The sequence below is a fragment of the Indicator indicator genome, chromosome 8 (genome assembly GCF_027791375.1).
Source record: "Indicator indicator isolate 239-I01 chromosome 8, UM_Iind_1.1, whole genome shotgun sequence".
Classification (NCBI taxonomy): domain Eukaryota; kingdom Metazoa; phylum Chordata; class Aves; order Piciformes; family Indicatoridae; genus Indicator; species Indicator indicator.
The window spans coordinates 19132910-19160536 of NC_072017.1; the positions used below are offsets into that span (position 1 = coordinate 19132910).

General features: G+C 35.5%; 1 protein-coding gene across 3 annotated transcripts in view; it reads right to left on the reverse strand.

The window, feature by feature from the left end:
• The window catches only part of PALLD (palladin, cytoskeletal associated protein), a 177230-nt gene extending 150762 nt beyond the window's left edge, over window positions 1-26468 (reverse strand). For all 3 annotated transcript variants that reach the window (XM_054382854.1, XM_054382855.1, XM_054382856.1), the window contains exon 1: window positions 25513-26468. In XM_054382854.1, coding sequence (XP_054238829.1) covers window positions 25513-26453 — 941 coding nt within the window. In that variant the 5' untranslated portion in view covers window positions 26454-26468. The remainder of the gene's footprint in view (window positions 1-25512) is intronic.
• Window positions 26469-27627: the final 1159 nt, after the last annotated feature.

Sequence of the window (27627 nt, forward strand, 5' to 3'; positions counted from 1 at the left end):
CTCAGTTAGGATTTTTGACACTAATTGTGTTTTTTAAGAACCTCAACAGTTTGGAAAAAGAATCATTCTATAAACTGAATAGTGTTTGCTCTCCCTGGCTGCAGTGCTTTAGGTGTGCAATGTGGAGGTGATGGTACAATTTATTTATTTACGTATTTTTTCTTTACTGCAAGATCATGTCTGCAGAAAGAATTTAATCAACTTAATATATTTTTTTCCTGTCTTTCTATTTGTTCTTGAGATTAAGCATCACTGTGCTTTTCTCAGCTATGCATGCTTAAAAGCTGACTACTTCCCTCATAATTTTAAGGTGTCTAAGCAATTGCTGCAAAAAATCTCAGTGCAAAACCTTACAGAAGATGAAGTAACATTTATGGTATCTTTAGATAATTTGATTTTACCTATCCTCTTATTCCTATGTAAATTTCATACACTCTTGATTTTAACACACACTCTCACACCCACCTATATACAAACATGAAGATGTGTGTTTAGCGGTTTGGCCACGATCACTTGCATGCAACATGGAAAACAAGGGACGGTGGCTATCAAGTACTTCTGTTTTCTCTAGGTTTCTTCATCACCAGGAATGACAACAGAGTCATATATGCTTTAAGAGTTAATAGTTATTATAGAAAATCTTTTGCTATGAGATTTATTCCTCTTGGTCTAACAGAAAAATAAATAGCATATACTGAAACCTTGTTCCCACTCTTCCATAGTCAGAAGTCTTACTCTTCCACTAACAAGATGTCATGATCCTAGTGAAGTGCAGACCTATTGGGTTTGATAGAAATAACACAATTTTTCATTTGATCAACTGGAAATTATATTCTCATTTCAGGCCATTCTTGTAACAGTGCTGTTTCTTCTGGTGCTTGCATGCACATTTTTATTCATGCTTCATTCGTAGCAGTCTTAACATTTGTTGTGAGCCTCTACAAGTATTATTTCCATAGCTGATATTTCCACTTCCCTGTCACCTACTACCCCTTGGGTAGACTCCAAAAAAACCAAACCCAAAACCTACTCTCAAAATCCTATTGGTATCGTTACTGATTACTGAGTTTCCCAAGCAGCCTGTTTTGAAAGTACTTTCAGCCTATATTATCAGGTGGAGACGAGGAATATAGAAGCCACTCAACCTGACAAACAATTCACCATACTATAAAAGTATTCACTAGACAAAACTACACATATATCCAGAAAGGTGGAGCATCTAGTTTACATATTGCCATTATTGTAAAGTAACTCTTGGGTGCTACCTGCTTACTTGCTATAGCCCTTACTCTCTGCACTCCCACAGAACCTGACCTGGCCTTTCCTCCTTGATGGCTCTCTCAGGGCAGAAGTTTATACAGTCCCTCTCAACCAGCTTAGTCAGTGAGACTTTCAATTTGCTTTGGAAAAAAGAGGGATGTATTTATGGAATGCATATTAATACTTTGAAAAAGCTAACTAGGAAATAGGTAATTCTCATACATTCAATAGGGAAAATAGATGTTGGTTTTAAAAATAACACACACACACAGAAGGCTCAGTAGTCTCTTTCCAGGTGAGATCTTAAGGCCCCTCATGGGTCATGGATTTCACCCTATAAAGCGGACATTAGAAGTTTTGTTGCTCTCCCTTCAACAGAAAAAAAAAATTGGTTCTTTATTCCAGTTGCAAATAAAAATTAATTCAAAGTATTGAAAATTTGCACAGCATGCAATGTCTATTCCATGTAATAGATAGCATTCCACTGTATTTCAGATTATAAATTAACTTGTACTTCTCCCCATGTTTGCTTTGCTGTTGATTTTGAAGCAAGAAACACCTAGATCACAATATTAAACAATGATGTTTGGTTGCTTCTCCCTAACAAAAGCACAAAGATCATATTTCAGCTCTTCTCAGTGACTGTAGGCCCTTCTAGGAATAAGATCATTGGAGGTCACTAGTACATGCTACTACTTTTACTTAGAGCAGATATTCATAACCAGCTATCTGTCAATTATCTTTCAAGCTCAAACACTGCTTTGTCTGTTTTTTCAAATATTGCAGTGTGGTGCATGCTAAAGTCATCAAAATGCCCACAGCTCCAAGAGACACATCTACTTCCGGTATGCAGAGTTTATTCACTGCAATTAATTTGGCTGAATGAGTTTATATGATTATAAACATTTAATCTGAGATGTAATTTCATGTAATACAAATAGTATTACGCCAAGGACCTAACAACCCACTGTGAAATTTTCCTTTTGTACAACTGAAGTTGTTAGCCTAGGGCAGACATTAATTTATGATAGATAACTACCCATTTATAAACTGATTCAATTTTAATGATGCTGTCATTCAGGCTCTGTTTATGCCTTCAGAGCATACAAAATAGCAAATTAGAATGTTTTCACTAAAACCCCCTGGGTTTTTTTTGTTTGTTTCAGTGGTACTGGATTTTTCTGTAGCAATAAAGCTACAATGGTTCATAACAAGTCAACAGTTTAAGTTCCTAGTACATCCAAACGCAGAGCTAAACAATAGCTTAAAAGATATAGCCTGAAAGTTTGTTATTAAAGTCCTTAATCTTAGAGCATTCCGTGATCACATTCTTTTATTCTTCAGTAACATCCAGGCTTAATAAAAACAGAACTTTGTCTACCTTTTAATCTCATTTTATCACTGTGATGGTATGCTAATCTGTCATCAAGATGTGGAAATCAGAGACTACAAATGTTAATTAAAATGATACAATTCAGTTTGGATCCAAAGGACGCCATGAATTTCAGGGCTTGAATTTCTAAAGTGTTCTATGGAAAGCTCAAGATCAAACATGTATAAATGCAATATGCAATTATATAATTTTTGTGTAGCCATAGTGAAGTGGTGAATTACCACTGCAAGATGACACACACTTAGCATGAAAGGAAGCACTTGATATCTTTGTGCTACATAGACTAACCCTAATTTGTCACTTAAACTTGAGCTGTTTCGAACATCTGTCTTACAGGGACTGTGCAATGATGGTACAAATGACCTGCATGCCAATTATCCTCAAAGGGGCACTCCAGGAAAGAATATGAAACAACAAAGTACTTTGTGACCAGTGCTTTTACTTTACCTGCAAGAAAGCTTACCAACTAATATTCTATACAGTCTTAGTTTTTCTTGTCTTTAAACACTCATTTCAGTCATTTGTCTCCACATAGCTAAGATAATTATGGTGAAACTTACGAAACAGAAATAATGTCTAATGATCAAATTGCCATAAACAGCAAGCATATACATTAGAACTTAAACACACTAAATTTTATGGCACATTGTGTCCTCTGAAATCCAAAAATGCTTCAATCTATATAACTTTTTCTCCATGGAGCATGCAGTAATGTTGGCAAGCTCTGAAACAGAAGGGCTTCTCTATAGGGTCAACAGATTCACTTTAATTCAGGAATAGAACAAACAGAGGCAAAATTACAATACAAAGATAAAACTTAAGGTGAGTATTCATGTGGCAAGAAAATCAGTACATATACTTCCATACTTACAAACATTTAAGTTCTACTGAAAAAGCTGTTTAATAGACTTTGTCAGAAGGACAGCATGGGCACTGCAGTTTTAGACTTTTAGGTATTTTTCAATTATGAAATTATACTTTGCAGCTCATCTTTAAGGATTTTGTGCTGCAACCATTCTATCACTGACCTTTCTTGTCTTCAGTCGAAGTTGGCAGATTAAATTACCTACTGAAATTATTATGAAATCTGTGCAATCATCAGGAATCAGAACAAGAACATACTCTATATACAGTGCAGCAAGAATTTTTTGTAACAACAACAACTTGTATAAACAAAAACATCTGTATGAACACTGCACATTTAAAGAACTGTTCTAACTTCAAGACAGTAGATCTGATAAAATATACCTCCACCATACTGTTTCAAAGTGGTCTGCACTACACAACATTTGAAAAGAATGTCCTACTTGTTTTAATTTATTTATGCAAAGCAGAATCTTTTCTTTCATGAGTTTTAAGTCAGGTAGCTACACTGAATGCTAAAAAATGTGAACTTTAATTAACTCTTTAGCTTCAAAATAACTCTACTTAAAATTTGAGTTTAGATGTAGGAAGAAACAATTTTTTTGACATTTATTACTACTATTGACACCTATATTGTCATCTCACCTATCTCTGTAAGTCAGAAACACTATCTTTAAAACATAAGATAAACTATTCCTAGATGCAAAATTAAATTAAATGAAAAGATAGAATTTTCCCTATCCAGGGCCTCAAAGCCGTCTGTACAGCATTGCTGTAGAAGTATTCTGATGTAATATTCAGGATTAATGACCAGTTAAAACCCAGATTCCTAAATATATATGCAAAAGTTATAAGATATTCTTTATTATATTCACTAGTGGAATATTACAACATTTACTCAAAATGTGTTATGCTGGATTTAAACTGAAATGAAGAAGGAAGTCTCCATAGTAGAAACTGTATTTACATAAAATCCCACCTTTAAACAATAAAGACATCTATAAAAATATCCCAGACATGTTTAACATTCCAATACTTTCTGATTTGTATTTTCACAGTTCAAGTCTTTGGATGCTTTCTATTAAGAAGTACATTCTATATTAAGAAAATGTAGAAGGAAAATCAGGCTATATAGCATGTGCCAGTTTATTCTTATATCCAGACAGAAGTAAAGACACTTTAGCAACAAAACGAAGACTTAAAAGAGGCGTTATGAGGTGGCAGATGTTAAAAAGCTTATAAAGAAGAAGATTTGTTTTTCCCCTGTTTATGAACAATAAAAAGACATCTGAGTGCAGTTCCACTAAGAGGCCCAGAAGACAGTGAGGACATTTATTAAAACACTAAACACTGCCTGCATTAATTCTTACTGAAATTATGAATAAGTTAGCATAATTAACAGTATAATATTTTTTTTGTAAATATGTGTCAGTCATTAACAACAGAAAATTAAAAATGTTTCCTACCTAAATTCCTCATGAAGCAAGCCTCAGCACTTTGTAATACTTTCCCATCATAAAAGTGCCAAGTATTTACAGTTTGCAGATGAGATCATACTCTAAAAATGTTCACGTCAGTGAAATGGGGAGTGGGTTGTCAGGATAAGGAATTATAGTATAGTGCTATTGGTGTGAATAAGGCTGCCCCAATGTGTCCTGCTTCTCATTGGTCACTCCAGACCAATGGAGTGACAATATTTGCTGGTTGCTACGTAGCCAGAAGTCATTGCCAATTCATCCCATTGCCAAAGTTGAACCTGGCTCTGGCTGATAAGAATAGTTATTGTTTGAATAAAATGTGCTGATAAAATACTCACAGGTAAAATGGATAGTTTTTATGTCTCACTCAGGCCTTACAACTACTCATTTAATAGAAAATGTTATTTGCATATCATCTTTGCTAGTCTTGCTTTTTAGCAGATCTGCAAGAATGATTCCTCATGTGTTTCAAAGACTACAAATAATTTATTGAGTATTTTAATCTTTTAAGTGCACAAATTAATAATTCTTAAATAACTGAACATAAATTTATGACATTGTTTTTGAAAGTCAGCTAGAGTAGCTGTAAAGTCAGACAAACTGACTTTAGGCATCTCATGAACAACAACAAAGGGATGCGGAACTTTCACTATGATATTTGGAAAAAAAAGACATTACATAAAAATCACAGTGCAATAAAAAGCATTGCTAAGTTAAGCACTCAGATATTAGGAAATGTCAGATAATGAACATCTACTTTTGAGAGGAATCACTGAAGAGAAGATGCCGTGTAGGAGAAGAAAGGATGGGACTATTTGCTTCACTAACATTTGCTAATGCTGCAGGAAGGGCAAGAGTAAAGATTTGAGAGTCTGAAAGACACCATTTCTTCCTATGTTTGTCCTCAACTTGATATATCCATGCCCATTCCTGTTCCATCTCTTCCATAACCTTGGCTTCATCCTACAACATTTGGACTTCTTTACTACAAAATGCCTACTTATTTTAAAGACAACTATTAATAGTTTATGGCCTTTCACAAGCACAATTCACTTTTCAGAATTAACACTGTGAGATAAAAGGTGTTATCATTGCTTTGCAAATGGAATTGCAAAATACTATTTGAAGCATTTATTTTTTTTTCAGAGTATATACTATGCTGGTCCTATTTAAAGCAATATTTCTATTACTTTCAGTTGCAGCTAGAAATGCTGAATTGAATACCTGAAGTAAAAGGCTTAATTTTCAGCATTCATTCAGTATTATGTTTTCAGCTTCAGCAAAAATAAGACTCCTGCAAAAATTCTTTCTTGATTATAATCCTCATCTCATGAATAAGAGGGGAAAGGGACTCGTGCTTGTCATTAGGTACTATAGTGTAGTATTTAAGTGCAACCTTAAGAGTTACCCTGACCTCTCATTTAATTTTCTTTGCATCCCACCTCCTTCATCTAGCCACTACTGGATTGGAGTTCCAGTCTCTATATTCCAGAACTGTATCCTTCCTTCCTATCCCAGTTTTCAAGGGCTTTAATCCAGTCAGCTCCCACTTTGTTCACATCTCCCAAGAGTGGCCTCTTTTGCTGATCACTGCCAACCCTAAGTGCACCCTACACTCCTGACCAAAGCTGCTCTTCACACTGCCTCTGCCTCTTTAGCTTATTGGAGAGTGTAGACATTTGCCAGCCCACAAAGGCTTTAGGCTGCTTGGACTGTGTTTCATGGATGAGCCAGTGCAAATATAATCTTTGCTCTAGGGCAACATTCCTCAACCATGGAACCACATATAAACTGAGGAAGCACTGCAGGTTACAACTTGGCCACTTCTGGGTGGATTTTCACAGGAGTGGCAAAAGGCACATCTCTAGCACAAAGGTTGCCCTATATCACAATTCAAAATATACCCTAAAGAACTGGCAGGATAATATATATTACTGAGCATCATTTTCTTTTAATTCTGGCAAGCTAAACACCTAATTTTCTGCTCATTCTGCTCTTAAAAAAAAAAAATCCCACACCCTCAGCTGTCACAAAATCCTTCCCAGAACCTTCTAATTGGTATAGACTTTTGAAGTTAAAGGATAATGCAGCCATAGTCAGCAGGTCTTCAAAGGATAGAAACAATTAAGGGAGGTGTGGATGCCCCCAAAGAAATTATTTATGATATGATGTCATTACAGTATCTGGCATCATGAATCAAAATGCACACAGTACTAACACGACTGATGGCGATTATCCCATGCTGTCCACAGTAGAATTCCTGCATGGGACTGGCAAAAAGAAGAAATCTCATATTCTCTCCAATGACACCTTTTGTTGCAGCAATCATCTTACTCCAGCAAGAGATGGGATCATATTGCTTTGATAGAATACAATGGTTGTGAATCTGAGTCTTAATTACCTCCACCCCACCAGATCCTACTGGTAAGTAGCATGAATATTGCAATTGATGAATCATTCACTTAAACAAGAAGTATCACTATCACAATTCATAAGTGAATGTAGTACAGGTAGTTACATATAAAAAACATTATAAAATAAAGTATAATTTCTGAAATAGAAGTCAAGTACACAATAAAACATTTGATAGCTTTGTCCCCACAAATAGAATGGTGGTCAACAACTTGCAATCATCTTGAGCAAAACCATATTTCACTGTTCACATTTCAGCAGTATATCTTTTTCTGTGCAATAAATAACAGTTCTTTTAAAGGTCTGTAAGGAACTAGAATTCTCTCAAGGTTGGACGAATCTGAAATCCTTCCAATCATCTAGAGCTTTCTCTTCACTCCCTGCCATGACCCTGGTGCTGTATAGATGCCTACAATGGTCTCTCTACAAAGACTTTAACAAAATTAGCAAACTCACTTGGTACAGCAATCAGAAGAACCAGAAGAGAATTGCAGGACTGTGACTGTGTTTTGCAGGATTTGTTGAAGACACTGACTGTGCCAAGAGTCAGTTCTGTTAAGTGAAATACTGTAAATATGTTATTTCGGTGGTTGCCTTTGTAGTGACACACTTGTACTATAGAGCTGTGAACAGTGTATGCTTTTCTCTAGTCTATATTGAAGTACATTCTTCTTCACCGGTAATAAAGGTCCTTCCCCAAACAATGGTATTCTGCAGTTTCCCCTCCCTCTCCCTGTCCAGTTAAATCTTATTTCAAATAAATACACAGAAAGAGTTAAACTGCAGACTGCTTTTCAGACAAGAAGTCTGTTCTCTAAGGTGACAATCTAATTCCAGAAAGCAGTGTGAAATGAAGCTAGTGTCTCTGAAAATATATAACTTTCAAGTTACTCGATACCTTCACTGTCCCAGAGAAAATTTCCTGTTCTGGCTGATGGCCAAAGAGATTATATAGTAAGAGGCCATATCCTTTTGCCTTTCATTATCTAAGCTATATTTCATACTATTACAATGTAATCAAAATATTTCCTTTCCAGCCAATAGTGTAACACAGATGAAGATTTTTTCCATTGCTATTTTTAAGTAGCTACTCTGAAGAAAAACGTCACTGAATCTCAGCATTTCTTCATTTTGCCTTCACACTGTGATAAAAATAAAAACTACTCTGTTAGATCTATGATGACTACCATCAAAGGGTTCTCAGGCTGTAAGATTTCATGAGGCATAAAATTAGAAAAGTGAAAGGGGTTCAAATATTAGGTGAAAGGACAGTTTTATTTCCCTCAGCCCAAACCAGACATGTCATAAGAGCTATTTATAGAAATAATCACAAACAAATTAAGAAACCCTATCTGAATATGTTTTTAAAATTTGCAACAATCATTTGACATTTATTTTTCTCACTGGAAGTTCCTCTCCTGATTTCTGTGGAAAAGCAACAAAAAAGAGAGCAGAGTTCTATCTTCAAAACAAGGTTAAAGAACCTCTACAGGACTTGCTGCTCTTCCTGAAGATACATAGTGCATATGTAATTTGTCTTCCTGGAAGAAATGGGCTTTTGATCATCATGTAGCCGATAGAATGGTTTGCATGAGATATGGTGTGCTGTGAAACCATGGTAGGCAATCATCTCTTCGGAATCAATATCTGTTTTAATGTATGGAACAGATTTCAGCACGTACACTTGTATTTGCTAACAAAGATCAGAATATAGAAGTCAGGAGTTCTGGACTCTAATGTTAGATTTGGAATGGGACATGCTGCTCTGGTTATAATCCCCACAGCTAAGTACAGACTTGCATCAGCCATTTTCTTCAACTGAGTGACTTAATGAAATTATTTGACACAGATGAAAAGTGGCTATATTTGGTGTGCAGTGGAACTACAACATCACAGTAAAACTCAGATCCAGTGAAAACTGAAAAACTACTTCAAGAGTAGAGGAAGCAACAATTATATTTATAGCTTGCACAAAGCTCCATCCATTCAACTATGCCCCTTATGCTTACATTCATGACTGATAACTTGCTTTGTGTGCATTTTGGGACATCTTTGTGCTGTACGAAGAGAGTGAGCCACCAAAGGATCTCATGAGGCCTGGTATCCTACACATTTCTTTAATTCTGTAACCTGGTTAGATGAGACAGAAGACCAAGCTCTTTTATGTCATCCATGTTTCAGTACAAGGGTTTAACACTTGAGAAATTAAGTGGAAAAGTACATTAATATGCCAAACTTTTGAAATGAGTCTTCTAGTTTTCTGTTTACTGCACCATCTTTATGATAAAGACTATGTTGAAATTGAAACTGACTGTGTTTTTTGAAGCTAAGAAGTATGAACAAATTTTCAGAATACTGAGGTAACAGTCAGGAGCCTTCCTGTCCCTATTTTACTCTCATTAGTGCTGATATACTTCAAAATCAACCAGCATGCAAAGTCCTCTTGCTTTGGTTAATTAACAAATGAGAACTGGACACTTGGAATGAATTTCAAAATATGACTGCAGAGTTATCACCAGCTTTAAACAAGTACTTTAGGGAAGAAGTATTTTTTTTTTAATTATGTTTTTATTTTGCCTTTCTATTCATTCAGGATCTTGAGTTTAGGGGAACTCTTTAGTACAACAGCTTTCCTTATGGACAGTACCAAAATAGTCATCGCTGTCCCTGAAAAACTAGTAACATTTAAAACTTTTCCAGAGTTATTATTCTGATTTCACCTGTCAGAACCTAAACAGTCTAAACAGTTGATGTGTATGATGTTGGCATTCCATTCTTCAGTAAGTCAAGGAAAGTTCCAGTTTTATTCTACAGACATTTACATACCAAGAATTTTTATTAGGTGTGTCAAAAGAGCCTTTCTAAGGAGTCAAAGCTGCTGATCTTTCACCTGACATCCCTTATTTAAGGAAGCTATTGCAATACTCTTCATGGTAAAACACAGATAAACTGCCAGACCTTGAGCTACTGTGTTGCTAGCTACCACTACCTAAATGTCAGTAATTATATAAAGAGCAAGCATTTCCCTTTGAATTGTGGTAAGCTAAATACACTATTCTCATTTACATAGCTTAGAAATAGTCCTGCACTTAAGGCAACAAAGGGCAACCAGGCTATTTCCAGAAGGATGCTTTTTGCTTTCAGCTAAAATTAATCTTACTAGAACACACGTAAAGTGGGTGCAAATAGAATTTAAACTTAAGTGAGGACTTTTGTATGTAGATTGCTATGCTTCTGTTTGCCTGATCTTTCTTTTAGATGTATAAACCCTACTACAACACTGAGTCAGGTTTCAGGGTGTAATAATTCCTGCTGCAATTTTTAAAATTTTTTTTTTTCTTAAAGGAAAATGTATAAATCAGTTGAGACTAATGCAACTGCTAGTTTCATTGCTGGTGCAGAATAAGGGGAACTGGTGAGGTGCTGTACAAACTGGCATGAAGAACAGATTTGCCAAGCTGGAAAAAGGCTTCATTAAAGTTCATGGGAGATTCATGCCATGTATCACAAAAACTATTTGGATATAGGCCTTTCATGAAAAACAGGAGTTGAATTGATTATCACAAAAAATAGTCTAAATTATCTTCCTCACACTTGAAAATGTAGAACCATTAGTTTAGATTTAAGAACTTGCTTTAGCAGAAAAATTGAATTAAAAGATCTTCAGTTCTTCTATAAAGATATTCAAGACCGAGAAGAGAATCAAAGCATAGGAAGAAGCTTTTCAGCAAGTGTGATCTTTGGAGATTGTTTCCTACTACGTAGTGTGTGATTCACTGTGATTTTGGATATATATTGTGTTAGACAATACTCATTTTATATCAACAATATAAAAAACACATGGCTAGAGACAAGATTCCACTTCAGTCCAATTTTCACACTTCCTTTTCCACAAAAGGGTGAGGAATATTTACTTTTTTGAAGGTTACATGAAAAAATGAAATTAGAGCTTTTCACAAAATTTAGTTGGAGGAGGAAGCAAAGGATGCAAAACAATATTCTCCTGGCTATTCTCTGCTCTACCATGTGCAAATCATTGAGTTCTATTAACACAGTTGTGCAACAAAAAGAGAGAGAACTGAACTTAAGTAGGAAATTTCCAAGCTAGTGAAAAATTCCATTTGATAAAATCAAAATTTTCATTTGCATTCTAATCACAGAATTGCTCTGAATTCTGAATTAAGCATGAAGAAGCTCATTCAGAATCAACTCTTCTTCTTTCCTAACCCTCCCTAATGAAACTTAGAAGTCCTCATGAGTGTGAATGCTGTTTTGGAAAAAAGTCACAAAACATACAGTGACATTTGCCTCCTTAAGGCTACAAGAGTTTTCCCTTATTCTGCACTAGACAAGAGACTCACTGTAGCAACAAGAGACTCTAGCAACAAAAGGCTCACTGTAGCAACATCTCAAGCAAACCATAGATGTCCATCTCTGTTGTTTTCATTGAAGTCTTTAGATCCAATTGATATTGTCATTAATTCATAATAAAAACTGTAACATACAAATGCTCTCTGCAGTGTATGGGAAAGACACATAAAATGAATTTAGTTCTGCACAATGGTTTGGATTATGTTATAATACTTCTTAACCATGATTCAAGCTTTCTCTAAATAAACATCTGCAGAAGAATTCCTTTTAGCAGCAGTGATTCTCAGGCATTCTTAGGAAAACAGAGGAAATACGTTATTTTCGTCTCTGAGGTTTTTTCTTCCCAAATTTGCTTCACTGATGTGAAGGTTCACTGATTAAGTATAATCATAGTTTACGAGATGCAAAAAATCATGCTTAATTAAGAAAAACTGTTGAAGTGTGAAAGTATAAATTCCATTCATTGATTACAATGGAATTCACTTTGTGAGGACACTCCATTCAGCAACTCTGAAAATTAAGTTTTCTGTAGATTAGTCACTCAGAATTAAGGCATCCCCCTAAAAAGAAAAAAAGAAAAAGAAAACAAAAAAAGTGTTGTATTTTCCCACTTTTCTTAATATCTTCAATTCTGCATAAGAACTTTCCTGAAGGATTTTTTTATCCTTTTGAAAAGACACTAATATGCTCAGTAAGTTCTGTTTAACTTCTTGAGGCATGTATCAACTAGCCACTACAGACTTTAAAAGAACTTGGCTTACACTGTTTGTAAACAGGCTACTTGATAAGTAGCTATGCCAGTTATCTTAATGTAAGTCTTTGCTGTTTAAAAAGTAGAAAAATATGAGTGAAAGTATCTAACTGGAACTAAGAATGAATTTTACCAATAGGTATTTAACAGAAGGAGCTGATTTTATATATTAAGGATAGTGAAAATGAAAAGCCCCTTTTACAACTTACGTTACATTTGTTAATATAATTATCTACATAATCCCATTCACATTATTTTCTCACTGAATTTGTTCAGCAAGTATTTACATTCATAACTATCAGAAAAACATATGTCCAGGAAGAAAATAAGAAAAAGCTTTGATGAGCTTCACATTCGACTAAGTGGAATACAAATTCTGAGCCAGCACACTTTTGAATCAGCCTATATGGACAATTACAAAAATTGACTCCTCAAAATTCAAATTTATAAAAATTGATGTACATAACTGAAACTATGCATATTGCATTACATCAACTGAAACTATGCATATTGCATTACATCTTTATCCAGAACTATGCTTTAGCTTGAAAGAATCATGTCAATTCACTTAGACATTATATTTGTTTATATACCTTGTATTTTGTTGAGGGAAAAAGGTGGAAACTATGTCAGTTCACACTCAAGCATTAACTATGGATATTATGAGATCTGTATTCTTGCTCAATCTCTGGTCTTAAGTATGATATCACAAAGAAGATCTCTGTGCCAATTCACAACCTACACAGTCCAACACAGATGCAGAATATCTGACTGTAGCAATGAGTTACTGCAATTCTACCTTAAAAACACCCCAACAAATAAACTCCCTCCTTGTCTCACTTCTGTACATCACACAATGATTTCTTGTCTTGGACTCTGAAAGCATTTACCTGACTGGTAAGACAATAGTTACTTTTAAAGTGTTCTCTAACCTGACAAGGAGTGGGAATACATCCTTACATACAAAAGAGAGCAAGCATTTTCTGTATTGATTTTGCAGATATTTGAGAGAATACCATAGCATTGTAACTAGCCCCATTGTGGTAAAGTGAGTGTACCTGTTAAACTAATCAACAGAGCAGTGGGTTTTTTTCCGTTTAACTGAGTTCCCCTTTGCTATTTTTTTCTGAGGAGGAAATTGTGTGAGTATTGTACTCAGTGCCCCTGCAAAAGTTTATTTGAATATACCTTGTTTTCCTACCTGAAGAAATGGGTCTTGACTCTTAGGTTTTTACAGTGTAGGGTTTTGGTTTTGTTTATCCTGTCTCTTAAAAGTAAAGGTGTCATAACACACAGGGACACACTTGACAGAAGAGACCCACAATCCCCTACCTGTATTGAAAGCATGAACCAAGCATAACAGGTTCTGACAGCATCTGATGCTATACCTGACCTCTAATTGTCAGTATATTAATTCATTATTCATTTTACTAATATGTCATAGAACAAAAAAAAAAAAAAAGTGGAAGATCTAGCTGAAGATGCTAGATTGTGGCCAAATGTTAAACAACTTTCTATGAAGCTTGTCAGCAATTTGAAATTGTCAAAACTTTTCTATAGGAGTAGGAGGCCCTTAGTTCATAAATACCTGCCTCAGCTACTCAGAAGGCAAATATTTAAGTGGTATTCCCATAAGCAGTGATCCACAGTTGGTCCATGTGTTATCTTAGTAGCCACATTTTCTGTGATATTAACAGAACTCACAGTTAGCTATGGATACCAGTCACTTGTCTAATCTTTTCCATCGGCATAACTTATCATATAAGAAGAGGTAAACAAAAGCTGTTCACATATACAAATTGTTTATAGAATATTGAAATGTTCAGATAAAAGTCACTGCATAAGAGCAAAGTACTATTTTTATGACATTAATGCATGTGTGCACTGCAAATATACTAGTAAGTATTACTACTAAGATGGAACAATGCATCAGTTTGATTTGAAGCAGCATGCTAGTGTTAGCCTAAAAGAAACTTGTCTTCATAACATACTTATTGCACAAAAAATTTAGTCCTCTACTTGCTTTGACCTGCAGGTAGATGGAAAAAAAAAGAAAAAATGCAACAGTTTTAGGAGTGATTCCACCTGCTGATTACCTGCAACCAAGCATTTTAAGTTATTAACTTTTCCATAGGAAGTCTGACCTATTTGATTTCACACTACTCTTAATCTTGAGTGTACACTCACTAGACACTATTCCTTAAGGAAAACAAGGCCCTTGGTGTCTGGTCTATAATGTAGTACTTCTGTACAGGCATTTCCCACCTCTGCAACTTCAAAGTATCTTTGTATATACAGGTGAAATTATTTAGTTGAATCATTCCTCCTGATTTATTGCATCAAATAGCATCTCTTCTCTACCCAGATTATCTGGGTGTATATTTAAAAATTTTGCTCTGTTCATGACTTACAGAAATATATTATATGGATATTGATTAAAGTTTTCAATACTTAGGCAAGTCCTTTACTATTGCAGTTGTTTGCAGTTGTTCGCTCTTCCTACTTACCAATTCTCCTTTTGTTAATTTGTCTCAGGCAACTGGCAGGGGCACAAAGCAGTTAAGTCAATTTTCTACATTCATTGGAAGTTTTCTAGTGGACAAATTTAAAGAACACAAATAACTAAGGGGACAACAGCTCAGTGAAGGTTTGTTCTGTGCAAAGCTAAACTTCCAAATTCTGTTCGTCTTCCTATCTTAAAAGAAATGCTATATCCTCATTATCTAACTGTAGATTATTTTTCAATACCCAAAAGTGGGAAAAAAAAGAGAAGTATCTTTAAATCTATACTTCTTTCCTAAAGCATATAGAATGCAAGAACTTTTGACAACATAAAATGTTTTGTGAACATGGTGAGAAAACATTATAATGTCTTGGATAAAAGCAAAATAGCTGTTCAGCATATAGTGCATCTTCTGAGGTTTTGTGAAGTTCTGCCTGAAGCAGGAACATCATTATATCTCTTGAGCATGTACTGAAAAGCTACCCAGGATTTCAAGTTATTTATTTATTTCTACCAGCCCCACTGCAGGATCATAGTGATGCATTTCACTGAAAAGAAGATTTTCAGAGGATTCACAGAAATCACCGGTCTTTACTGTTTTTCTTCCACTACTCACCTCAAAACGCAAGTACAATTATACAATGTACAAAATCAAAGCACTACTTATTCCTTAACTTTTCCTCTCACTTTACATCTCTGGGCTCAGGGAAGGAAATACTTTCATTTTCACATGTGACAGGCAATAGATGGCCAGGAGAATTTCTTTCATTCCTTCCTTTACCTTTGCATGAGCTTAAAGTGCAAACCCATGGTTTACTAAAGTAAGCTTAACTTTCACTGCTGTTTAACAACATTTCTTCGATATTTGGTGTTTTATAAGCTTTTAGTCCATTGCCTTCTCCATCTCCCTCACAGTCCTGTCAACTCTAATTGCATGAATTAAAGTCTAACATTTTCAGTCATCAGCTATGAATATTTGCAAAAAAGTTCTATTTGTTCAATTCATCACCCAGATCTCTAAAGTTAGCTTTCACACTGTCAAGAATGCATTTTCAGAGCGCATTTCAGACATAGCAAAGTTTTTTATTAGGAAAGAATTTTTAAAGCATCAAGTTTCAAAGTGATAATTGTATTTACTTAGTTTATATTTATAACGCAACATATTGTATCTTACAGAGGTATGTCCTGTTTAAGTATGGTTATTAAACTGCTGTAATTACCTTTAAAAAAATTAAACAGTCCAAGATGTGGTATTGCCTTTAGGCAAATGAGCAAACATGTCAAAGAATACTAAGAATAAGATTTGGAATAGCACTGCATACCTTTTGAATATTGATAAGTAGTGATGCCAGAACTACTGAGTCCAAACACTTCTCTCAATGAAAAGCCTCACCACTCCATTTGTCTTCATATACCAGTACAAACAAAACAGTCTGCTCATAAAACATCTGAGTTCATTTCCACTGCTGTTCTACTTAGCCTCTATATTTAGTTTTAATTCTCACTGATTGGTATTTTCAATCAGTCCAGAACAAGCAGATTGCTGTCAGGCTTCTCGGCTGTTAATGCTTTGCACAGTACTAAAAAGGCCCATTTACATTATATAACGTGGATACAAATAATTGCAGAAACATGAAGTAAAAGCAGCCTCTTAGAATAATGCCTCTGGCCCTGTTGCAGAAGCACTTTTGAAAAAAAAAACCTTTTTAATCTGTATTTTAAGCCTACTTCAATTAAACTTAGTTTTAAAACTAAAATTGTTAACATGGACAGAGCTAATGTAATGTGAGCGGTCTCTGAAGACATGTGGTGCCGTGTTGTTTTAGAGTTCATCAAAGTCTCATTCAATTTCTGTGTAAATAAAAGGCAAATGTTCTTTACATATTCCCTTTTCAGTATGCAGGTTGAAGCACCATTCTTATTTTAAATCGTGAGTTTTATTAATTTACTTTTAAGGTTTTCACACTAACATTCAAGCATAGGATCAGTTTAAAATGTACTTTGATAGTATTTTCATGTAATCTTTGAGTCATTTTATAAATACTAGTTAATACGTTCTTCATTTAGAGAGTATTAGCAAGGAACTTCAGATCTGCATTCCCTTACTGAGAGGCAGACAAAAGAATGAAGAAGTGAACTGTGATTCTTTTAACTTTCACTAACATAGTCAGAAATACACCAAGGTGGACACATTTGTATTCACTGATAGAGAAAAATAAAGTAACTAAGCTGGAATTCTCTTCCTAAATCAAAAGGAAAGAGCAGTACTGGTTTCAACAATTATCCCATTGTTTTTAGATCTGCCTCCTATAACACCTGCATGCACCTAACAGGCTTTATTCTTTGTATTTTCAGGATGAAAAAGAGAAAAGAAAGTATGTAATTTTCTAAACTGAAAACTACAAAATTATTTCAGTGCTCCTGAAAGATATTAAACTTAGAGGTCTGAAGAAAGTGAGCCTGGTGACGCACATGGCCTGTATAACAAAGATGAGGAAATGCTTACATCATGTAGTCAAAAGTATTCTACAGAGACACGCAAGGAAAGAAATATAAGAATAACCTCAGTGGCCAGGATCTAGCTCCTCCTTGGCGAGTTTACAAAAAAACCCCAAGCAAACACTTACTATATGCTCCCCAGTCACTCTATTTATTTCTCAGCCTTAGTTGTGCTTGAATTAGCAATCTGTTTATTTTATAAGGCCTTCCTAAATTATGACAATCTGGACTGTGTAAAGATTGTTTCACTAGGAAAGAGCCTTCCTCTCCAGATGCTCTTTTAAAATATTCCACTCTATGTTTTTAGGCAAGAAAGAAACACAAAAGAAAATCCCATCTAAACAAAACATTTGGTTATCAAGTATTACGTGAGTCATTAAATGCTATTCTTACATAGCATGATGACAAATTGTAAAAAAATCCTCTTTCCAACATCCCTACTGTTCTAAGGTAAAAGGCATATTCCTTATGAGTTAAGAAAACTGTTGCACTACTAGCATTTCTCAGATATGCTCAGATACTATTTTTTGAAGCAGGGTAAATGATCTAAATAGGCCTTACCTCCTCTGCTTGTTTTCCACTAGATGGAGAAAATCCTGACAGGGTGGACTTTCATTGCCATATGAATGCGGAATAGAAAAGAAAATATTTGAAAGGTGGAAGTTATGTACTTAAAACATGCAGGCCACAAGTTACTACAGGCAGCTGCTGCAACAGCTTAACTGTTTGGCAAGGGTATAGGCCCTTGCTTCCTCAATAAAGCCCACCAGTCAAGAGCAGTGTTATAAGACAAATGGAACTAAGCAGATTCACAAATCACTGAGGTGACTTTCAACATTATATTCCAGATCTGTCCTGAAAGAAACTGAAACTCCAGAGATGCCTGGAGATGAACAGGCCTTATCTCAAAATAGTGAAAGCAAACAAAAAGTTAAGAATGGCATAGCAAGGTCCAGTAAACCAAGAATACAAGGGGAAACATATGAGAAGGGAAAAAGGGCTAAAATAATAACAAGGTCAAGACTGCAAATAGCTATTTTGAGAGGGGGAAAAAAGACAAAAGTAAAGTAATTATTGACATATGGAGAAGTAAGGAAAATATTCTTGTGACAATAAAATATTGAGGATGTTGATGTGTAATTTTCATATCTATAGATATTATATCTTAATTTGAATGTAAATAAAATACTAAATGACCTCAAATTGCTGCTAAGCAAATTTCTGAAATGAATGTACTACCAGATTAAAATGCCTAGCAACATATTTCTATTTACATGTAGCAATGTTACACATGCTGTTTATAGTTTCAGATTGTGCACAATACACAGAAAATCCAATAGAACAATTGATCAAAGAAAAAAAAGAGACACATGATAGGACAGCTGTGCTTAAAGGTTATTAAAGTATTTTGTATGTGAATTTATTGTAGCTAAAATGAAAAATGTCACTTCCTACTAAAACTATCAATACCTGAATAAAAACTATTAGACACCCCTAAAGGAAGCAGGATTCTGATAAATCTGTAAGGCTGCTATATCACCTAGAGAAATATGTAAGGACATGGGTGTGTTAAAAAATAAATAACTAGGAGAAGTACTTTGCCATAGTTACAGTATTGGTAGTGAATTTTGACAAGTTTAAATGACCATTCTCAATAGTAAAAATCACAATAATTCAACCTCCCACATACTATAGTTAGTACTTGCTCTGAAACAAAGCAGTACTTCAGTTGCTGCAACAGAATTGTTGCCTATTTCTATTCACTCTCAAAGACCAGTGAGCTTCGTTTTGAAGCGTACAAACCATGCTTCATAATGAATCATGAGAGAATTGCATTAATCCTGAATAAAAGATTTGAATTTTGCCACAAAAGAATAAAAGAAGTGGTTGTTAATGATTTTCAATTTGTAAGAACCCTCCCCTGCCACAGAGAGCGCATACTAATCTTTTAAATCTTATATAAAATATTTCTGCAAGTCACTGTAGTTACCATAATGCTTGTAGTCTAGTAAAGTCTGTTGAGGCACATTAAACATTTCTTTGAAGCAAGTTTAGTTTCTGGCATCTTCGCTGCAATAGCAAAAAAGAATGGAATTAACAAATATTTTAAACAGGTTCATCATAAAATAGCTTCACTAAAGTTTCCTTCTTGAATAATGTAAGGATATATTGAAGCATGTGAAAATATTTGAAAAGCAGGACCTGAACCACCTGGTTCTAAAAACAGACCTGAATTGTTAAGCTTTTACAAATGTAAAAGTAACAATTCTGAAAATGACTATTAAAAGGCTATATTAAAAAAAGGAAAATAAAAGAAAAAAGAAAGTAGCATTAAAGCCTTGCACCGTAGAACTAGTAGGACACCTGTATCTCCCACCAAGGTATTGGTGACTCACTGCAACTACGAAATCAACCTGATGAGAGACTTTCAGAAACAAATCCAAATGTTATCACTGAACTAAATGTTTTCCTGATGGAAATCAAGCATAGTTAAGACACAGAAACTACATTTGTGACACCCTTTACATTCTCAAGACTTAAAAATCTACCAACTGCTGTCAAGGCAGTTCAGACACTACTGTCCTATAAACCTGCTGTGTAGATTTGTTAAACATTACTTAATCTGATATCAAATGTTCTTTGCAGCCGTGCCTGTTAGGAAGACTACAGTGGAGACATAGCATATTGCACGTTTCTAGACTTCAAAGCTTTTAAAGGCTGTAAAGTAGAATAACTTTTGTGAAGTTGTAAAAATCAAGGTACCTGGGTTTTATTATAAATTTAAGTGCTGTACTTTGCATTTGTTTCTGTATTTTCTAAAGACAATTCTGGACAACATGCAAGTTGTATTCACAAGTGGGCATTCTGGATACTTTTTACAGTGAAATTTAGATAACACGTATGAGAAGAAAATGTTTATAATGAGAGCAAATAGAGATTCCCTAAAGCAAAGAAGCCCTGTTCTTGCCATGTAGTATGTGAAAAGCACTTTTTTCTTTTTTTCCCCCCTTTTTGTCAATTTTCTCTTCAAGAAAGAAAAAATATACTTTGCATAAAATATTTCAATGTCCGTTATGCTACAGAATCTGCTTGAGTATGTGTAAATACTTTGAGCATAGCATACACTTCAGGGCAGACCTCAAAAGTAATTAAATATTCAGATAGTGAGGCAAATGCTGAAGTCACTCCCAGCAGGGATTTAGTTTAGCTAGTTCAATGCTAACACTATTTTAAGTAGTGCTCCACTGATGCACTTTGAAGGAGAGCTTCTGACTCATACAATGGTTTTGAGAGTAACAGAGGAAATTTCTGGTTTGACTCATATTTCATCTGCTTTAGACGTTCTTCAGAAGACAGATATCCTAGAACTTCTCAAATTACCCAGTGATTTGCTAGGTCTTAAGTTGGCATTTGGGTATTTCAGCAATGTTAAAATTGTTCTGACCAGTGACAAAACCTTTATTGTTAGGTATCTAATTTTCTGCTAGTAGAACTAGCAAGTTCTACTTGGCAATAAATTTTGAGGAAATGTAGTAGTTCTTGAAATTTAATTGATTGTTTTCTTTTGGGATTCAACCCTAAGATCCTAGTTACAAGTTCTTCTGTCAAAATGTGCTTATATTACTTTTGTAGGACTTTGTAGCTACTTTTGATAAGTTTTGTCACTCAGACTTAGTTTCTACTCTGTGTGTGATACAGCTATGAAAAGCCAAGGAACTTAAAATCGAATGAGCTTTCCAAGTCATATAATCTTCAAACATATACCTTGTCCTTATGCTACATTTGATAGTTCATGTGCTTAAAGTGAGATTCTGCAACTTGGTTGTCTTTAGCCTTATAAGAAGGGTAACAGGTTAAGGTGCGATTGTATCTGGACTTTGGATACATTGAGGATTTTGGAAAGTGTAGTTCCTGAAAAGCTATGAAAAGGCAGAAAGCCAGTTATAAAGATGATTAGATCTAGAGTAAAATGTGATGCATAGAATAACAATAATATGCTAAAAGGTCAGAAATACCAAAGTGGGTTTTTTTTAAGGCCTTTTGCTCTGCTATAGATGAACTAATGGTCACTAATGCTTGATGCTGCCTGACTATCAGCTGTGCTCAGCTCGGCTGGACAACTTCTTGGTTGCTGGGAAAAATAACAATTTAGTCAGTGCTTTTCTTGCCACCACTGAAGTTTTGTTATTTCATCATGACTTTAAGAACTATAGCTTCTGTTTTTTCACTTCCCAGCTGAGAAAAAAAAATATCCCATTGATCTCTAATTTTTATCATACTTACCATACAGAATTGCAAAAATATTATTTGCAGTGTCTATGTTACTGAAACTGGCTTTTCTGTGAGAAATATGAACAACTGAAGCCTGGATTCTGCAGGTGTTGTTGCTATATGTAATAAAAAATAATAACTGCATGGTAATTGTACCGTGTTCCTATCTCCATCCACTGTTAAGCAAGTTCTACAATAGCAAAGTGGCCTCTTAGGCCTTACAGACCAGGGAACTGTTCAGCTTGACAATAATATTAATATCTATTTCTACCTTCTACCTTCTACCTACTCAGCACTTTTCACAAAATATTTAGTATCTTTTATACCTTCTTCCCTCCAGCCATTTTCTTCAAAAAATAGGAGGTATTTAAGCGTTTCCAATTCATGTGATTATGCTGTAAAGATTTTTTCAAAGGTATGACAAATCAGAAATTCAATCTAATAAACAGTTGTTCAAGTACAGTGCTTTAGAAAACTAGGTGCTTTTTATTACCAAAATACGAGACTCAAATTTACAGAAACATTCCTGAAAGCTGCGCACAGAGCAAACATTCTTCACTTACTCTGCAATACCACAGTAGTTTTAAATAGGTTTGCTTTTTGCACTGCAACATATTAACTATTCACTGGATATTCAGGATATGCCATAAATCTCCCCTTCAGCTCCAGAAAGGGAGGAAGTGATGTGCATAGATGGTATTACGTAGCTGTTTAGAAGTTCTTAGCGCTTATAGTCTAGAATCCACTACAAATTTTTCTGCATGCTCGCTATCTTCTATGGGATAGTACCTCCTCTTTTCCCTAAGAATCACAGATAGGACTTCGAAGTCTCACCCAAACAGCACCTAAGTATTTGTCCTGTCCCTACACGGTTAGCCCAGTCATTTAACCACTGAGTCCAGCTAAAGGACTCCATATTTCCCCCTTGTGCGGCTGCCCCTCAGAAATCCAGCCTGCCATCCCCCGCCAGTGCTGTATTCCAGTGCCCTCTGCAGCCAAGGCCGCGTCATTACAGAAAGGTACCGAAATGCACTGACTTCTAAAGCGCATAGTTTTTCAGGTATAGCGGCCATATATTTCCTCACTTGAAGCTCTACAATGCAGTGGACACTACAGAATAAACGTATTTTTAGTGTGAACTTTAGAAAAGTAATCTTTTTGCTAGCCATATGTTTTCTTAAAGTATTCACAAATTTGTGTCCTCTTATACCAAAAGGAGAATAACTATTAAATAAAACCAATTCAAGAGTGGATCGTGAAAGTGTATTAAATTGACTGTCAGAGAGCGTTTCAAGAGGCTAAGAATTTGACATGAAGCATATTTGCTGCAATCCAGCAATGATTGTATCTGCAGGCTATTAGCACAAGACAATTATGGGTTTCAAAAAGGGAAATAAAGAACAAATTACAAATTAACAGGTACTGATGAGATTACTGAAAATCATACTTGACTTTAAAATCTTCTAATGTGATGTCAGCAGTGATTCTGCAAGAGTTAAGATTCAGAAAAGAAGAGTTTATGTTGAAATTTAAAGATCATAAAGCTTTTTTTCTAGATTTATTGTAAAAATTAGCAACACCTGAAATGAATACAACAATGATACAAAAGACCTGAGCAAAAAAAGCTCCGTAGCCTGTACACAACTTCCAAGTTCACTTGGTATTTATGTACAGTTCTGGAGTCATATCACTGAAGTAAAGACTGATGTTCTGCCATATAAAATAAGACCAACAAGAAAATGAAGTATTGCAGCAGTGCATCTTTGCTCACGCGGCTGTCAAACTCACCTAGATTGCCCTTGCGGTATTTCGTAGAAGAAATCAACAACTTCTAATGGGTTCTGAAAAGAACTGTATTTCTGCCAGCTGCAGGAAATTCAGAGGATGTTGGTCTCATGGTACCAGTTAGTGGTTTTTGGGAGGCTGTATTATGAAAGTAAATGCCTGTTTACCCTAGGATCTATGTAGTGGATGTTTAGTAATTCTGATTTACTGATCTTCCATGCCTATCTGCTGCCTATTCTAAAGTCATTTTCATCCCACAAAATACATTTTTTTACTCCATGGGACTGAAATATGCATTAAAGCATAACAGAGTGATGCTGGTAAAAACATTCAAGCCAATAGTAAAGCAAAACAAACAAATGGAAGGCTTTTACAAACGTAAGTGTATTCTTGTTCTTCCCCTCCCCCCCCCCCCCAATTATGAAAAAACCCCAGATTACCAAGGAACTATTAATGCCATGACACAGCTGTCATACTGCTAGATGGGCATTACAGTTTAGGTATTGCAATTATATTTTTAGGGTAAGCTTCCTGACCTGTTGGTAAGGCTCATGATATAGTTCCTTTCTTTAGCATACTTAGATCTACAGCTTGTCTCGGTTTAGAAGATCTGTGTGTAGGACAGTGTAAGTTTGAGTAAATAACTAATATACTCAATGTGTTGAGGTACAACTTTTTCCACTTTATATACAAGAACAACTGAACACACTTGATGTCTCTATAAAAATCTCACTGTGCAATATTCAGCTTTTCCTGGGATGCATTTCCACTGAATACTCAGATAACAGTAAAAGCAGTGCCATTGTCTTCAACAGTCACAAGTAAGAATGGAGATATTTTCTCCAAAGTAACTTTTCACCTTGGAATGAAAACGTATGTAAGCACATGACTTTTCAGAAGTGTACTTTTAAAATCTTGTTGACTTCACAGCAAAAGTTATGAAGAAATTTAAAACACAACAAATATGACAGGAAAGTGACTGCTATATTGCTTTAAGTGAATGTTAATAACTTTACAGGATATATGGAGTCTTCAGATGTAACTAAACCAGGAAGTTCTGAATGGGAAACTACAAATTCTGTCCTATTCAAACAGGACCTTTTGGACAGTATTTTCCTTTGTGAATATCAAATATGTTAATTTAACCTTAAACCAAAATAGGTTGTGAGGAACTATACAAACTAGAGGTAGTATCTACCTCTGTGTGTAGTTAAGCAATCAAATTTGCATTAAGATTCAGACCTGAGAAGTGGCAAAGGCTTTCTGTGCAGTGCTGATTGACCTTAATTTCTATTAGATTTAGAAGGAAAGGGAGACAGTGGAAAGCATTATGACTTAATATAAATAAACCACCTAAACCAAACATATGCAGCAGTTACTTTTATGTCCTGTCATCAAACGAAAATGCATATAAAATTTATTATAAAGTATCAAAAGAAGTTTGAAATTTTAATGCCTTCCAGAAATGTCTTACAGAAAACGATATTTGGCTGGATTTAGAAAATTTTAGGTTATCTCACACTATAGACCTCAATCCCCATAGGCTTGGAGACATTGTAATTAGTTGACAGAAAAAATGTATCAACTGCTTGATACATGCTCTTCAGGGGAAAGCTGTGAATTCTTTCACCTAGATTGATGAGGTAACAGTCACACAGAATGTTGCTAAAGCCAATTCTGTTTCTAATTTTGCCATGTGGCTCTTGAATCCTGTAGAATTCCATTTCTCAAGCAGGAAACAATGAAACACTATAAGAACAAAAGAAGTCAGAATCTGTTGTTCCATGCACTTACTAACACCTTGTGCTCCACTACTCTTATATGATTACCTCTTAGCAGGTTCACTGTGACATCTGTCATTAGGTATTTTCCACAATCAGAAGATGATGATATTCAATGCTTCAGTTAAAAGGTATGCACTTACCTGACATCAGGCACTGGGTTGCCAACAACTCTGCACTCCAGTAATACTCTGTTTCCTTCAGCAACTTCCTGGCTCCGGAGCTTCTGAGTGAATTGAGGTGGTGAAGATTGATTCTCTTCCTTTTTAATGAAGGGGTGGCAAAGGATTGTTTCACAACTTTCCCTATCACGACAGTGTTCTCCATTCAGATGAGCTCCAAACAATCTTCCCTCAGGCTCAGTCTCTTGATGTGCCTTGTTAAACTCTTGGTTCACAGAGGTATTTATATCTGGTTGCTTCTTTTTAGGAGACAGATATCCACTGTCTGGAGAAGAAGTGTCCCCATCAGGACTTTGACCTCTTGTCTTTGCTGCCTGCCTAAATATAGATGACAATTCCTCTATGAATGTGGCAGCTTTGTCACACAGCTTGTTCCTGAAAGGAACTTCTCCCTGGAATGCCAATTCAGACTTTGGGTTTGTCTTAGGCATATTTGGACCATCTTTCTCTGAATGTTTCAGGCTTCTAATGAAGCTGGGACTAGCAGTTAACAAAGGTGAGGTGCTTGCTTGCCTCTTGGAAAATGAGGCCAAATTACTTGCTGCTTGATGTGGGGTGAGTTGCTCTTTCTGATTCCTTGGGAGAATGTGACTTGCAGCAGATGAAGTTAGACTGCTTGCTTGAGGCCTTTGTAAAGCATCTTGCTCTTGAAGTTTGGTGTTGCTGAAAGAAGGATTTTCTATGTTAATGTTAGAAAAAGAGGTGTTGAAACAACAACTGCAGTCTGGTGCTGCATTCTGATCCTCCTTCATGGAACTGGCAATGGCTTCCCGAGCTATGTCGAGGCTCTTATGTATCTCTTCCTGGGTAAGAAAAGCAGAGAGTTCATTCGAAAATTCCCCATTCGGAATGTCTGATAGGGAATCATAGAAAAAGTCATGGCAGAATGAAGCTTCTGACATATTTTCAGGATATCTGTTATTGGTGCTTCTCTCTGCACAGTAAGCCTGCTTCAGCATCAAAGAAAGAGGCAATGCCTAGACACAGCTTCTGTCTTGCATCCTGGAAGACACATTAAAAAAAGTTCTCAATTAAAGAAATGCTGTTATATATGGTTGTCTGTGGAATCTATAGACACAAAACTGGGAGAAGAGCAGAACCCAACAGTGCATTAAGTAGTTACTGTAAATCTTAGTTTCTATTAGAATAGGCAACGGCTGCAAATTGTCTAGATGGTAAAGAGAGCACTTAGGAGTGATTTTTCTTATGCCTTTTCCTTCAGAACTATGAAGACATCTGTCATTGCCTATCACAAGCTCAATTCCACTGGACCAATCCAAGTGATTTGTTATTTCACATCTATGTTATTTCACTTCATTTCCCTCCCTGCCCACTTCTCCCATCCTCCCCCCCCAGGCCTGCCCCACCCCCCCACCCCCCCTCGGTTTTAGGCATATGATGATTTGGGGAATATATTTACATTTCTCTTTTTACTAAATCAGTGCATCCCAGACACTAAATTGTCCAGTTCTGAGAGGAAAACAGTGTTCTGGTTAGAACTGCTACGAGAATCTACACAAGGGTATTTGTATTAGAAATTCCAAGTTATCCTTTCTGTCTAATGTTGATAATGTGTTTAACATAATTTTACTTCTTGTGTTACTGTTTTTTAACTTGCTACATTCCAATAGAATTTAGTAGCAGATTCCTCAACATTGATAAGTGAAATATCACACTGCCACATGCTAAAAGTAACACAACAAAGAAGCAGATTTAGAACCTATGTATCATCCTTTACCATATGTGTATAACATATGTTCTGTACCAGTCTCACAATGCACAGAACCTTTTGTACATCTCCACTTTCTCTGCAAGATTTTAGAATGAGAATGAGCTTTCTCTGTCTCTATAAAACCAGCAAGAAACAAGACAACAGGGAAACCACTCTTTCCACAAGCAAAGGATCTGCCTGAAACTCTCCTTATTGAAATTTGGTCACTAAATTGTGGGTGATCTAATCTTAAAGGTAACTGTCGATTCAGCAAAGCATTTAAATTAAATCACTGGATTGTAACAACCCTCACTATCAATACAGGCTGGCGGACAAGGTGTACGCTTGCAGCCCAGAAGGCCAAC